Genomic DNA, 14,586 nt, shown 5'->3' on the forward strand with positions numbered 1-14,586 from the left:
TTGTGGCTGCTTTGTCTCACCCCTATAGGGCATGGTGGAGAAGTGGCTCCAGCAGGTGGAGAAGATGATGATTGCCAGTATGCAGGAAGTTATTAGACTTGGGATTGAAGCATATGTCCAGGTAAATGAAAATTGGGGTACAGGTGCCAGGGTGTTAGTACAGCGACAACAACATTGGGAAGAAGAGTAAATGGATCAATTCTAAGCACCCCTCTGCCTTCTACCAAAACCCACCCAGATCCTGCTGGGTAACACCTGACCCTTCTGTGACCCCGCTGTGCCTCTTTCTTCTTTCCCTCTGAATCCTGGGGTGGTGCACATATTTCTGGTGAAACATTTACAATTAGAAGCAGGTGACACAAGACAAGATGGTTAACCAGAACCCTCTGGCTGCTAGCTACAAGTCCCTTCTGTGAAATGAAATGATGGCAGGAGGTCTTTTTAGAGCACCTTCCAATTAAGCGTTTCTCCCTCTAGGCTTTTCGTTTATAGTACACATGTCATGAACAGTACAATTCATTAAACTCCCCAAGTATTAGGGGAAACAGGTAAGACCGAAGAAAGCCAAAAGAAAAGAACTGGTGGTGATCACTCTTCAGCCATCTCCTAGCAAGGTTAAATATAGGCAGACCAGGTCTTTGTGCTCCTTGACTTTGGGTGCCTTTTCTTCTTACTTTTCAGGGCTCCACCCCCACGACCACTTCCATCGAACGGAAGAATATTCAGTTAACACCTTCCTAGTAAAGTACAGGGTACTGACCCTGGTGTCCCTCTTAGAAGGATTGCATTATAAATGAAAGGCCGGTCCTTTGTCCTATGATTTATTTTAAATAAAAATTAAGAATTTTTAAATTTACATTTAAATTTAATTTAAATGTAAATAAAAGATAAACGGTGACCTGTATGGAAGAACCTCATGCCATTGCATCCAGAGCAAGAGTCAGCAAACGTTTTCTGTAAAGCAAATGTTATTATAATGTCTTCAGCTCTGTGGGCCGCACATACTATTTAGCTTGGCCTTGGTAGTGCAGAAGCAGCTGTGGATGATTGGTAAAGAATGGGTGAGGCTCTGTTACAGTACACCTTTATTTATAAAAACAAATGCAAGGCCACATTCAGCCCTCTGGTGTAGTTTGCCACATCTGTAGTCTAAAAACAAGTTTGGGGGGTTGGGGTTCTGGGCTAGGCTGAGAAAACTGGCCCGGAACTGCAACATTGTGTAGCCTTCAGAAAGGGTAGTTATGAAAACTCTCTCTGAACAACACCTTGATGATAATTATGTAAAATCCTTGGATTGGTAGCTTAAGGAAAAAGAAAAAAAAATTTGATGAGATTGTTGATGTTTTGTTTTGTTTTGTTTTGTTTTCAAAAAATTCAGGGAGGAAGGCATAAATCAGTAATCCAAAAATGTCAAGTCTAGTAGCTTCCAAGAGTGTGGGAGGGTTGTGTGTTTGTTGAGGGGATATGGCGGTGAGGAATGTTTTTCAGAAGTGGGTTTTGGTCCCACAGGATGAACTGACATACCACATGACCCCCTGCACTTTCCCAGGTACGGCGTAATCAGTGGGTCTTGCAGTGGCCTGGCCAAGTGGTCATCTGTGTCTCTTCCATCTTTTGGACCAAGGAGGTGTCCCAAGCCCTGGTGGAAAAGACCCTACCAGTAAGTGAGCATGTCTTGAAGCTAGTGGAGGAGAGTCAAACTTGATTAGGATCTGAAGGACATATAATTAAAGTAGCCATGTTTTTTAAACAATAAAAAATCACAGCATCCAACCATGGCATAGAGAAGTTAGGGTTTTCATGGGGACAGTGGGATGGAGAATCTGGCGTTGGAACTGACCCATGGAGTTCTCTGTTGTAATACCCACCCTGGTCCTTCTCAGGCAGAAATTCTAGGCTGCAGTATTTTAAGTTTGTATCAGTCTTTGCTTTCAAGGGTCAACTTAGTAGAATTTCCACCAACAGAGACCTCTGGTCTTCTTCCTGGGCCAAATGATCACCTGGTCCTGTTTCCCCTCCTCCTCCACCATTACCCACTTCCTGCCACCTGCAATTGGGCACAAACCCACCTACAGCTCTTCCTTCCATGTTCCCTTGAGACTAAGAGTGCTCAAGTCTTACTTGTCCTCAGATCCAGGCCTGTATATTTCCAGTTAACTCTTGCCATTGAAACCAGTGTTTGAGAGTTCAAGACCTGGATGGACTTGGGTTCAAGTCCTGATACTTTCCTTTGTTAGCTGTGTGACCATGGGCAAGTTCCTTAACCTGAGTCTCAGTCTCCTTGACTATATAATGTGCTACAGCACACCACGTTGTATTACAACTTCATAGTACTGTATTGTGGGAGAGTTAAATGAGATGCTGGCAAGTTAGTCAGTACTAGAGCCCAGGCTATGAACCCCACAGGGCAGAGACCATGTTTGTTTGGCTCACTGTTGTATCTCCTGGGGTTATTGCAATGCTGAGCACATAGTAGGTGCTTAATAAATATTTACTGAAGAAATGAATGGAAATTCATTCTCAAACTTTTCACCATGGTATCATTTCCCATGATGATCTTATCAGACCTTCTGTTCTTTCTCCCCATAGATGACTGGCTGTGGACCAAAAAATATTTCACTTTACTGTATTTTGCTTTATACCTTAAAATTAGAACATGAGCATTTGACCAAGGTTCAAATTTACACACATTCCATGTTGATAATTCCTACAGACATATTGCACTTGACACTTGCAAACTGCTTTCATGTATTTCATTTCAAACTTTTGAAACACTAAAAAATTCTGATTTTTGTGACTGCATCTCTGTGCCCCCATTTTCCTACCTATAAAAAGGGGAGACTGCTTCCCATCATACACCCCTGCCCTGATGGATATGGATGCTGAATAACGTGGCTCAGCATCCTAAAGGAAGCAGGTACTGGTATGGGATCGCCATCCATCCACCCATCCATCCATCTATTGTTCATTTAACAAATATTTGTTTGACGTCTGCTCCATGCTGGAATGAGGCTACTAGGCAAAGGGATTTAGAGTTGAATGAGAGAGACATGGTGTCTGTCCTCATGGGTTTACAGTCTACTGGGGGAGATAAAAAGTCTCTTTGCTAGAACTGTGATAAGGAAGTACAGCGATCCAGGAAGCATGGGGAGGAAGGACAGAAATAAGAGAAGCATTAGAAATGGAGACAATTTCCCAGAAAAATGGCGTCTAAGAAGAGACATAAGATATAAATAGGAATTAGCCAAGCAAAGAACAGGAGAAAGAGTGTTCCAGAGAGAGAGACCAGAATGTGCAGAAGTCAGAAGATGAAAAATACGGTGCATTCCAGCAACTGAAGGCACTTGGGTCCAGAGTAGCTGTGGTACGGGTGTGGTTCAGAAAGATGTGCGAAGCAGCCCTATCCCCAGGGGTTTTCCAGACCCACAGCAAGGGCAATGGGAAAGCACTGAAAAGGCTGTTTGTTTTTTGCTGCATGTCAGGTACTTTATTAATAACAACAACCATCAGTATTTACTGTGCACTTTATTCACATTGTGCCAAGTGCTTCACCATCTCATTTAATCTTCAAAACAGCTCCAAGAGGTAGTTGTAATTATCTAGACTCGACAGACCAGGAAACTGAAACTCAGAGGGTTAATATCTTTTGCCTGGACCTGCCTAGCTAGGAAGTGGGGAAGGTGAGCTATGAACCTATGAAGTTAGTCTCCATTTTTCCCCCTTTTTTACAATTATTTCTGTGTTTTAACTCCTTTTTTTTAAAGATTTTATTTATTTATTTGACAGACAGAGATCACAAGTAGGCAGAGAGGCAGGCAGAGAGAGAGAGAGGAGGAAGCAGGCTCCCCGCTGAGCAGAGAGCCCGATGTGGGGCTCAATCCCAGGACCCTGGGATCATGACCTGAGCCGAAGGCAGAGGTTTTAACTCACTGAGCCATCCAGGTGCCTCTGTGTTTTAACTCTTTATTTTGAAGTAATGCCAGCCTTACAATTAATGTTGAAAAAATAATGCAAAGAATTCTCATGCACCCTTCATCCAGAATCCCCCAACATTAACATCTTAAATAACCACAGTACAGTTATCCAAATCAGGAAACCAACGGTGATGCAAGATGCATTTCTATCTAATCCATAAACCTGTTAAATTGGCTAATCTAAATTTAGCCATTTGCTCCACTGATGTCTTTTTTGTCTGGTCCAGGATCCATTCCAGGATTATCGTTTACGTACATTTAGTTTTCACATCCCCTGTGTCTCCCTTAATCTGAAAAATTTCAGGTTTTTTTTTATTAATTCATATTTATTGTGTAATTTCTATACAGTAAAAGTTACTCTTTTTAGTATAGAGTTCTGAGTTTGAACAAACACATCCTTTTGTGTAACCACCATCCCAATCAAGATACAGAACTGTTCCATGCCCTCCCCAAATTCCCTCAAGCCCCTTGGGGTAACTCCTTCCCCTGCTCCATGCCTCTGGCAATTACCAATCTGCTGTCTGCTCCTGCAGTTTTATCTTTTCCACGATATCATAACCATAAAATCAAGGTATCTAGCCTTTGAAATTTGACTTCTTTCAATTAACATAATGCATTTGCAGTTTGTCTAGAGATTAATGAAAGGGTAAGGGAAAGGCACTCGGAGGGATGGCTTGGACCATGGGGTGGTAGAGGGTGCCATTCCCCAAGAGGGAGTTAACAGAGGAGAATCCAGTCTAACCCGTCGTCCCCTCCTGTGCCCCTGCCAGGATTTTCTGAAAAAGAGCAACGATCAGATTGCAGAGATCGTCCAGCTGGTCCGAGGGAAGCTGAGCAGTGGGGCTCGACTCACCCTCGGGGCCCTCACGGTCATCGATGTCCACGGTGAGCAAGGAGGCTTCCCTGGCGTTGCGGACTGTCTAAGAATAGCAGCCAAGCTTGCTGTTCTCCATTCCCCTGGATGGAGTGGTTCGGGGGCCCCTTTGCCATTAGGGAGGGGCTTGTCCAACTGAGAGTGAGGTGAGGAGGTAAGGAGAGAAGCCAGAGCGTCTGTGAATCTCCAGTGTGTTCTCCCCTCCCATGCCCACCCTGGTTTCCAGGAAACCTCCAAGCAGGGCTCTCACAGAGACCATGGCAGCCAAAGCCATTTCTGAGATTCACCATCTTAGAATGATTTCTTAAGACTGACCATGGCTCATATTTTTTAACACTCACCAGGTGCCAGGCTCTGTGCTAAGTGCTTGACACACATGAGCTCACTTTTATACACACTTCTCAAATTAAGGACCTGAGGCTGAGGTAAATAACTTACCCAGAGGCATACAGCAGCTACTAAGGAGCAGAGGTTGTTTTATAATTTGATGTAATTGATTTAATTGTAATTCTATGTCTGATTCCAAACCCAAGAGACTGGAAATGGGCAGTGTATGCAGGGAGCCAGCAGGAGAGAGAGAGATAATGCCTTCCAGCACTTTCCTTTAAAAAAAAAAGAAAAGAAGAAGAAGAAGGGGAGGAGAAGGAAGAACTGGGGTCTTTATATAAAACAAACCACCCCCTCACCCTCACTCCATCACCACCAAGGAAACTAGGGCTGGACTAGCTGGTTGCCTGGAAACAGTGTCTCTCTTGTTCATACACCCAGCTTCCTCCTGGCATTTCGTGGCATCTTATTCTCCCTAAGGTTAATGCTCATTTCAATCTAATTTCTCTTGGATAGACTAGCATGAAATCAGGGAGAAAGAAAGAAAAATGTGACCTTCGTTTGGCAGGAAGTGCAGGTGTGGTTACTGCCCCGGGGTGGTTGTGTTCACACACGTGCACACACGCACATACACCTGTATGCATGGGACATACATGCACATACACACTGCATCACGCAGGCATCCCCAAGTCATTTCCTTGAGACTTGCCTTCGTCTTGGGTCCCTCCTGGAGACCCCTACTCCTGCTACCATTCTATGATTTCTCTCAAGAACCTGGAGGGGAATTAAATTCCTCAGTAGGATGGAAGAGCTGTCAGTATAATCTTGAAGGACTCTTCTCTGGAGGGTTTTGGATTTCACTGTCATAAAGACTTCTCTTCGCAGACAGGCAGTAGACTTGCAGAAACATCCCTTTACAAAGTTTTATTTCTGAGATAACTAAATTAGAGCTGCTGTCCTACTTTTTTTTTTTTTTAAAGTAGGTTTTGTGCTCAGCATGGGGCTTGAACTCACGACTGTGAGATCAAGACCTGAGCTGAGATCAAGAGTTAGAGGTTTAACCAACTGAGCCACCCAGCCACCCCTACTGTCCTAGTTCTGAGAATCTCAATAGCTCTCACCTAAGAGTTCCCTAAAAAATAGCTAATGATTCTTAGAAATCTTTGTGCACTCTTCAACATCAAGGCCTCCCATCACTGTGAGAAGATTAAATTAGGCTCATAATCCTGTGAGAGAAAGAAGGAAACCCAGAAGTATATCTCCCATCTGGTTTCTCAGGCCCCCAGATGGAAAGACTATATCTAACCATAGGTTCATGAGACCCTTTCCCTTGCCAACTGCATCAGGCCAAGCTGACTGTTTTCTCCTAGGATATCCTAGAAGCCTAGAACATGGCCAAAAATGTCATACTGGAGATATGACAGCATTTAGGGTAACTACATATTACAAAGCTCTCGGGGTCAGTCCCCCAAGAATTTGGGAATGATAACAGTATCTAATATTTATATAATCTTTCTTTTCTTCCTTTTATCTATCTATATATGTGTAGATGTGTAGATATTTACATATGTACATATATATGTACGTGTAGATATATATATGTGTGTGTATACAGTTGATCCTTGAACAACATGGGTTTGAACTGCACAGGTCCACTTACATGGGAATTTCTTTTGATAAATACAATCTATAAATGTATTTTCTCCTCCTTGTGATTTTCTTAAATATTTTCTCTAGCTTACTTTATTGTAAGAACACAGTATATAATACATATGACTTACAAAAGATGTGTTAATTGGCTATTACCTGTAAGTATTCTAGTTGGCAGTAGGCTATTAGTAATTAATTGTGAGGGGAGTCAAAGTTCTATGCAGATTTTTTTCCTGTACCATGGGTGGGCACACCTAGCCTCCCTGTTGTTTGAGGGTTAATTGTATGTACAGTTAATCCTCCTGATAACCTTATAATAATCCTATAAGGTAGGTACTATGTTATTCCCATCTTACAGATTATGCAGCTCAATAGAGAGGTTGAGCAACTTGCCCAAAGTCACATAGCTAGTTAATGGAAGATTCAGAATTAGGATCCCAGCAATCTGATTTCAGAGTATATATTTTTGATGCCTCTGCTGTACTGCTTGCCGACAACACAGCAGATTCTTTGCCTGGCTTCTCAGGTGAAGCAAAGACCAGCCTCCAAAAGAAATTGCTATGTGCAGGTTAGGGGTAGGCAGGGAGGCAGGTTGAGTCTGAAACTGTTTGTGGAGAGTGACTGCTGGCCTGGATGATGTCCTCAGACCTCCACTGAGCAGTCTGTGGGCATGGGTGTATGCTGACATACACATTTGTGTGTTTCCATGTCTGCGTCTGTCCCAACAGCTCGTGATGTGGTGGCCAAGTTATCTGGGGATAACATCTGTGACCTGAACGATTTCCAGTGGATCTCCCAGCTGCGTTACTACTGGGATTCAAAGGACGTGCAGGTGCAGATGATTACCACAGAAGCCTTGTATGGCTATGAGTACCTGGGGAACTCCCCCCGGCTGGTGATTACTCCCCTCACGGACCGCTGCTACAGGTAACCTCTGCCCTCCCCCACCCTCCCAGACGCAAAGGGTGAATAACAATCCCAGAAGGAAAAGCTTCTGGGGAAGAAGGTGTGGGGCATCTTGAGTTTGTGACTTTTACATCTACATTTCATATTCTCAGATTTTAGAATTTTGCCCTTAGTTACCATGGTCCCACAGATGGGCATGGAAATTGGGCCTTAGGCCAGAAATGAGAACCCAGTAGGAGTCCTAATGCAAATTAATGTGGCCAAACCAACAAGCAGAATGTTGATGCCTGTCCTTAAAAATACCACAGTACTTAAATAGAAAGTTCTCTGATGGCAGGAATCAAGATGGTGCCTGGAGATCGCAAGGAGGAAAGATAGAAAAGGGGCCAGATGAAGGACTCTGGCAAGGAGTCTCCAAGCTCAGCCAGCCAGTCTGTTGGTGAGACGTAGTCATTCCATGCTGAGCAAAATGCTTTATACTTTTCTTGATACTCATACCATTAGAAATCTGACCTCTGATGGAGGCATAATACTCCATCAGAAAGGATGAATACCCAACTTTTGTGGCAACATGGATGGGACTGGAAGAGATTATGCTGAGTGAAATAAGTCAAGCAGAGAGAGTCAATTATCATATGGTTTCACTTATTTGTGGAGCATAACAAATAGCATGGAGGACAAGGGGAGATGGAGAGGAGAAGGGAGTTGAGGGAAATTGGAAGGGGAGGTGAACCATGAGAGACTATGGACTCTGAAAAACGATCTGAGGGGTTTGGAGGGGCGGGGGGTGGGAGGTTGAGGGAACCAGGTGGTGGGTATTAGAGAGGGCACGGATTGCATGGAGCATTGGGTGTGGTGCAAAAACAATGAATACTATTATGCTGAAAAGAAATTTAAAAATAATAATAATAACAAAAAAATAAATCTGACCTCTGTAAATGTGTCAACTTTGTGATACTTAGACTTTCTTTGATTTTTGTATATTCCTTTTTTTTAAAGATTTATTTATTTATTTGACAGAGAGAGAGAGAGAGAGAGAGCGCACAAGTATGCAGAGAGGCAGGCAGAGAGAGAGGGCGAAGCAGGCTCCCCACTGAGCAGAGAGCCCGATGCGGGACTGGATCCCAGGACCCTGAGATCATGACTGGAGCTGAAGGCAGAGGCTTAATCCACTGAGCCACCCAGGCACCCAATTTTTGTATATTCCTTAAAGTGAAATTTTTTTGTAATCGTAAAGATAATTCTTGAGAATTTTTTCATTCAAAGCCCTCAATCACTTATTTTCTGTGTTCTGTGATTTTTGGTCTTCATTCATGCATTTATTTCACCTGTTACTCAATAGCCATTTCTTAAACACTCCTGTGCACCATGCATGCCATCAAGAAACCTTCAACCTAATGGGGTTAGGGGACAGGACGTAGTCGGATGAGTATAAGATGGTGTGTTAACTGAAACCATAGAAGCTCATACAAGGGCCGCAGTGCCTCAAGTGAAGAACACATCATTAATTTCTAACATTTATTTTTGCCCTACTCTTACCAAACCGAATGAAATACAGATTCTGAGCTCAAGAGTTCATAATCCACTGAGAGAAATATATTTATTTCCACCACTCCATTAACACTGGTGATCTTTCGAATCTGGAGTTTATGAAGGCTTTTAACTCTTAATTGATTCATTTATGTATGTATTCATTTACCCATTCAGTCATTCATTCAAACAAGTGTTTATGGGTACCCACGCACCAGGCTCTGGGGTTACAGTGCTGAGTAAAACAGATTTTTTTTTTTTACAATGATGATATGTTTGTCATATAAACAGGAAAAAAATTAAAGCTATTTGTATGAATCAGAGCAAAATAAAGCAAAAGTCCATTTATTTCCTGTGTCTTAGGACTTGGGTACCAAATTCTTTTTTTTTTTTTTTTTTTTTTAAAGAGGGGAAGAGAGTCAGGGGAGGTACAGAAGGAGGAAGAGAATCTTAAGCAGGCTTCATATTGAGCATAGAACCCAACCCTAGGGCTTGATCTCACAACCTAGAGATCATGACCTGAGCTGAAATCAAGTCATTCACTTAACTGGCTGAGCCACCCAGGCACCCCACTGGACACCAAATTCTTATTTTTTCCCCTTAGGACACTGATGGGGGCTTTGAAGCTGAACCTTGGGGGAGCTCCAGAGGGACCAGCTGGTACAGGCAAGACAGAAACCACCAAAGATCTGGCCAAAGCTTTAGCCAAGCAGGTAGGGAAATGCGGTCTGTTCTTAACCTCTCTTCCCATTCCTCTCCAGACTCCTGTCCAGGAGGGTTGGCGTGAAGTTCAAGATGGTTTAGGGGGAGAGGTAAAGTGGGGCCCCAGCTCCTGCAGTGGAATAGGAGGAAAGGAGCCCTACCCGTATTTCATGTGCAGAGTAATTCAGATAGGAGAGAACCCATCCCTAATGGTGCCTACATCCTCCCTCTCTCTAGTGCGTGGTCTTCAACTGCTCAGATGGTCTGGATTACAAAGCCATGGGGAAGTTCTTCAAGGGGTTGGCCCAGGCTGGAGCATGGGCCTGTTTTGATGAGTTCAACAGGATTGAGGTAATGCAGCAACTCGCCTGCAGAGCAGGGGTTGGACATGCAGTGGCCTTTTCCTGGGCTCTCAGCTCCTCAGTGACAGGGCTTTATGTGTCCTCTAAGACCCCTTCACAGAGTAAGTATTCAATGAGCTAAACAAAAACAGTCCCAGGAAGACAAAGTACATATACATCCTCACTGTAGTCATTCACGCACTCATTCAAAAATTTACTGAGCAGCTAGTATATGTCAGATACTCTGCAGTTGTTCAGGACACAAAGCTAAGTAAGAAAAGAGTGATGCAATTTTAGCAAAGGCAAATAAAAGTTAAGTGAAACAAATAGAAAATGATAGAAGTCTGTAGTCATCGTATAAAGGAGCCATCATAAAAGAGAGGGGTGATTAATTCTTTTTGGGCGGGGAATTTAGGTCAGGAAATGTAAACATGCAATTAGAACCAATCAACACTATTTGAATCCATACGATGGGTCAAACATTATGCTGGGTGCTAGAACAAAGATAAAATACTAGGGAAAGTAGTAACACACACACACACACACACACAAACACACCAATTTTCTTTTTCTTTACCAAAACCCCAAATCATTCTCCTCATTTTGATGTGAAGGTCTGGTTCTCAGATGAGTTTTTGTTGTCACCAAGTGAGGGGGCCTCGGGCAGCGTGGGGTGGTGGCTGTCGCAGCAGGAGCTTCGTCAGCCAGCCACTCTCACCCCAGGTAGAAGTGCTGTCTGTGGTGGCTCAGCAGATCCTCAGCATTCAACAGGCCATCATCCGGAAGCTGAAGACATTCATCTTTGAAGGCACCGAGCTCTCTCTCAACCCAACCTGTGCTGTCTTCATCACCATGAACCCCGGGTATGCTGGCAGGGCTGAGCTCCCAGATAACCTCAAGGTAAATGTCAGCATGTATAAAATCTGTGTGTACTTTATGGTATAGAAACCTCTGGAAGTAACCAGGGATCTCACAGAGAAGGCAAACAGTGGGTGGCATTTTTTTGTCCTTGAGAAGTAGTCGTGGAGCAACAAGGGTGCTAAGATAGGCCCCAGAACATAACTCCACCCCCAACAAGGTGTCATGGGGAGGGGTGTATAATATATACAGGATGAACCATGGCAATTAGAAAACGATGGACACTGGAGTAAAGTCACTAATTCGTCTACAGGGGATCAGACAGCTAATATAAGTGAGAGGAACCAGCTGGGCATGGTAGGGACTCTGACAAATACCCCATCCAGATCAGCAGCCCCTCCTTAGCCCCAGCCTACTGTTGCCAAGCAGGAATTGTCAGGTCTTCTCATTTTTCAGGAAAAACCAGAAATTTGGATTTCTACATCTGATTTTGTGATCCTGGCTCAATGCAAAAAAAAAAAAAAAAAATCCTGTAGGCCAAACAAAAGCATCTAATTATAAGACAGCATCAAAGTTAGACACAGAACCAGGGGCACTTGGGTGGCTCAGGTCGTAATCTCAGGGTCCTGGGATCCAACCCTGTGTCAGGTTCCCTGCTCACTGGGGAGTCTGCTTCTTCCTCTCCTTCTGTCCCTCTCCCCTTGTGCTGTCTGTCTCTCTCTCTCTGTCAAATAAATGAATAAAATATTTTTCTTAAAGATTTTCATTTATTTGACAGAGAGAGATCACAAGTAGACAGAGAGACAGGCAGAGAGAGAGAAGGGGAAGCAGGCTCCTCGCTGAGCAGAGAGCCCGATGCGGAGGCCAATCCCAGGACCCGGAGATCATGACTGAACCTAAGGCAGAGGCTTAACCCACTGAGCCACCCAGGCACCCTAAATGAATAAAGTCTTAAAACAAACAAGTAAACAAACGAAAAAAACCCCTAGGCTGAACCACGTGGAGCTCCCCTTTATTACTACAGTTAAGCCGAGGTGGTGTCCATACCAAAGCAGGCTGTTTCAACCAACTGCAGAGATGATAAGGAAGCATGTATGTCTCCAGTGCCTACTGCTTAGCTGGCCCGAGTTATAGCATTGCAATAGGCCTTGGTCCTGCTGCTAGTGGAGAAGGACGGCTCCTCTGAAGGGAAGAGAGAGTCACCAAGGCCATGTTCAAGGGAATAGGCTGTGATGACCTTAGCCTGCTGCTCTCATGGGAGGAAAAACCCCAAAGTACAAGATGGCTTGATCTCCTCCTGTGGGAAGAGACCCTAGCAACCCCACCGCATGAAAAGAGGTACCAGAGAGAGACTTCCAGGCCTGCTTCTTTATGGATTTTCTTCTAAGACATTGCTCCATCCTATTGAACCAAAGACACAAGAGAGACGTAGCCAAACCCAAATTAGTACTTAACCTGACAGAAATGTATCCACTTTCTTTCCACCCTCCAGATGGAAAAGGGTCGGGGGGGTCTTAGGAATGGCTCCTCCCCTCTAGGCCAGCATAGGCCAGTGAGTACCAAAGTAGAATTTGGACCCACAGTTCTTTTTATCACTCAACTGTTGTGACTCACTACCCCCTGCACCAACACAGCCCTCCCAGCCAACAAGCCTGTTAGGTCTGCCTAAGTAGCTTTCTTGAGATAGTGTGGTATAGCAGAAAGCACCAGGGGGTGGTGTCAGGGAGCCTGGGTTCTAGCCCTGGCTCTACCTCTAACTAACTGCTTGACTTCTCCTCTAAGATCTAAGGTAATATCAATAGCTGATGTTTATTGATCTCTCACGGTTTGCCACACACTGTTCTAAACACTTATATGATATCATTTGTTCTCATGAGAGTGGTACGGTTGCTGGCCCATTTGAGATGAAATAACTGGAGGGGTTACATTACTACCCCACAGCCACTAGGTAGCAGAGTCATGATGCGAATCAAGATCTGACTTCAAGATTCTTCGGATACATATTGGTCCTGCATTCCTAACTGACTTCCCATGTCCCTGTTGGACGCAGGAAGGGTCTGATGGTTGGAGGATGCTCCTCTGGCATAGGTTGTTAGAATACCAGTACCTACGGCCTTCCACATAACCATGGAGGGACCTGGTGTGACAATAAGTACATAGCCAGCATCAGTAGGGAAGTTGGCTGAACAGTGGATCTCTCCAACACAGGTAGTCCCTCTGCATTGGCTTCTCCTCCCACTTTCCCTTCCTTTATTTTACTGGAGTGGCCTGAACAACCATGCTGCTTCTCTTTGCATCTGTAGACATACCGCCACCCATTGCTCACTGAATGTGTTCAGGTTCTCAATCGCTGTTTCTTTTCTAGGCCTTATTCCGGACGGTAGCCATGATGGTGCCAGATTATGCCCTCATTGGGGAAATCTCCCTCTACTCCATGGGGTTTCTGGACTCTAGAAGGTATGTTACATTGGCTTTCCAGTAGATCCTAAAGGCTCTGAAAGAGTGTCTTCTGTGTGTTGGATTTAAGGTAGGTTGCCCAATGGAAGAAAAGAGAGAAACTTGAGAAATGGACTTCCATTCCCTAGTTGATCTGAAAGTACATAGCCCTGGCTTTTGTTCTGACACCATTCCTGGCCAAGAAATAGCCCAGATTCCCAAGAAAGGTCCTCCTCTCTCTTTATGTATACTTGGACTTCTCTTTTTTTTTTTAATAGTTTTTTTTAAGATTTTATTTTTTTATTTGACAGACATAGATCACAAGTAGGCAGAGAGGCAGGCAGAGAGAGAGGGAGGAAGCAGGCTCCCTGCCAAGCAGAGAACTTGATGTAGAGCTCCATCCAGGACCCTGGAATCACGACCCAAGCTGAAGACAGAGGCTTTAACCCACTGAGCCACCCAGGCACCCCATACTTGGACTTCTCTTAAAGAAATTATCCTTTCTATCCCAGCCCCTGCTACACACACACACACACACACACACACTGCTTAAAGCAAGACTTTAAAACATGAAATTATTTCAATATTGTATAGGAAAATTTTAGTATAATTTAGAATTAACATTGTTATCATCATAACATTTACTGGCTTCAAAAAGTAAAGCATGAATATGGAAAAAAAATGTCATGTCACAGACGTGAATAAAGGGAGTTTCTACTCAGCAACCTTGAGTCCCACACTCTGGGGGTTAACATTGTTAGTAGTTTGATGTTTCTTCCAAAATATGTGTGTGTGTGTGTGTGTGTGTGTACTTGTACATTCATGTTCATATACTCAGAGAAGTATTACACACATAATTTCTTCTGCGGTAGATTTTATACATATATGTGTGTGCTTGCTCTTTTCCTCTTAACCTTGAAAGAGTCAGAATGCTTCCTTATCTCATCATGGTAACTATTAAAAGGACTTCAGATGATAGGGCTTCTCC

General features: G+C 43.8%; 1 protein-coding gene across 10 annotated transcripts in view; it reads left to right on the forward strand.

Annotated features, from left to right (window-relative positions):
• Positions 1-14,586, forward strand: part of DNAH3 (dynein axonemal heavy chain 3) — a 178,386-nt gene that overhangs the window by 75,187 nt on the left and 88,613 nt on the right. For all 10 annotated transcript variants that reach the window (XM_032327122.1, XM_032327121.1, XM_032327127.1 and 7 more), the window contains 8 exons: positions 29-121; positions 1,550-1,660; positions 4,745-4,859; positions 7,554-7,752; positions 9,866-9,974; positions 10,201-10,314; positions 11,028-11,204; positions 13,528-13,619. In XM_032327122.1, the coding sequence (XP_032183013.1) occupies positions 29-121; positions 1,550-1,660; positions 4,745-4,859; positions 7,554-7,752; positions 9,866-9,974; positions 10,201-10,314; positions 11,028-11,204; positions 13,528-13,619 (1,010 nt within the window). The remainder of the gene's footprint in view (positions 1-28; positions 122-1,549; positions 1,661-4,744; positions 4,860-7,553; positions 7,753-9,865; positions 9,975-10,200; positions 10,315-11,027; positions 11,205-13,527; positions 13,620-14,586) is intronic.

This window comes from Mustela erminea, chromosome 20, assembly GCF_009829155.1.
Source record: "Mustela erminea isolate mMusErm1 chromosome 20, mMusErm1.Pri, whole genome shotgun sequence".
In the NCBI taxonomy this organism is placed as follows: Eukaryota; Metazoa; Chordata; class Mammalia; order Carnivora; family Mustelidae; genus Mustela; species Mustela erminea.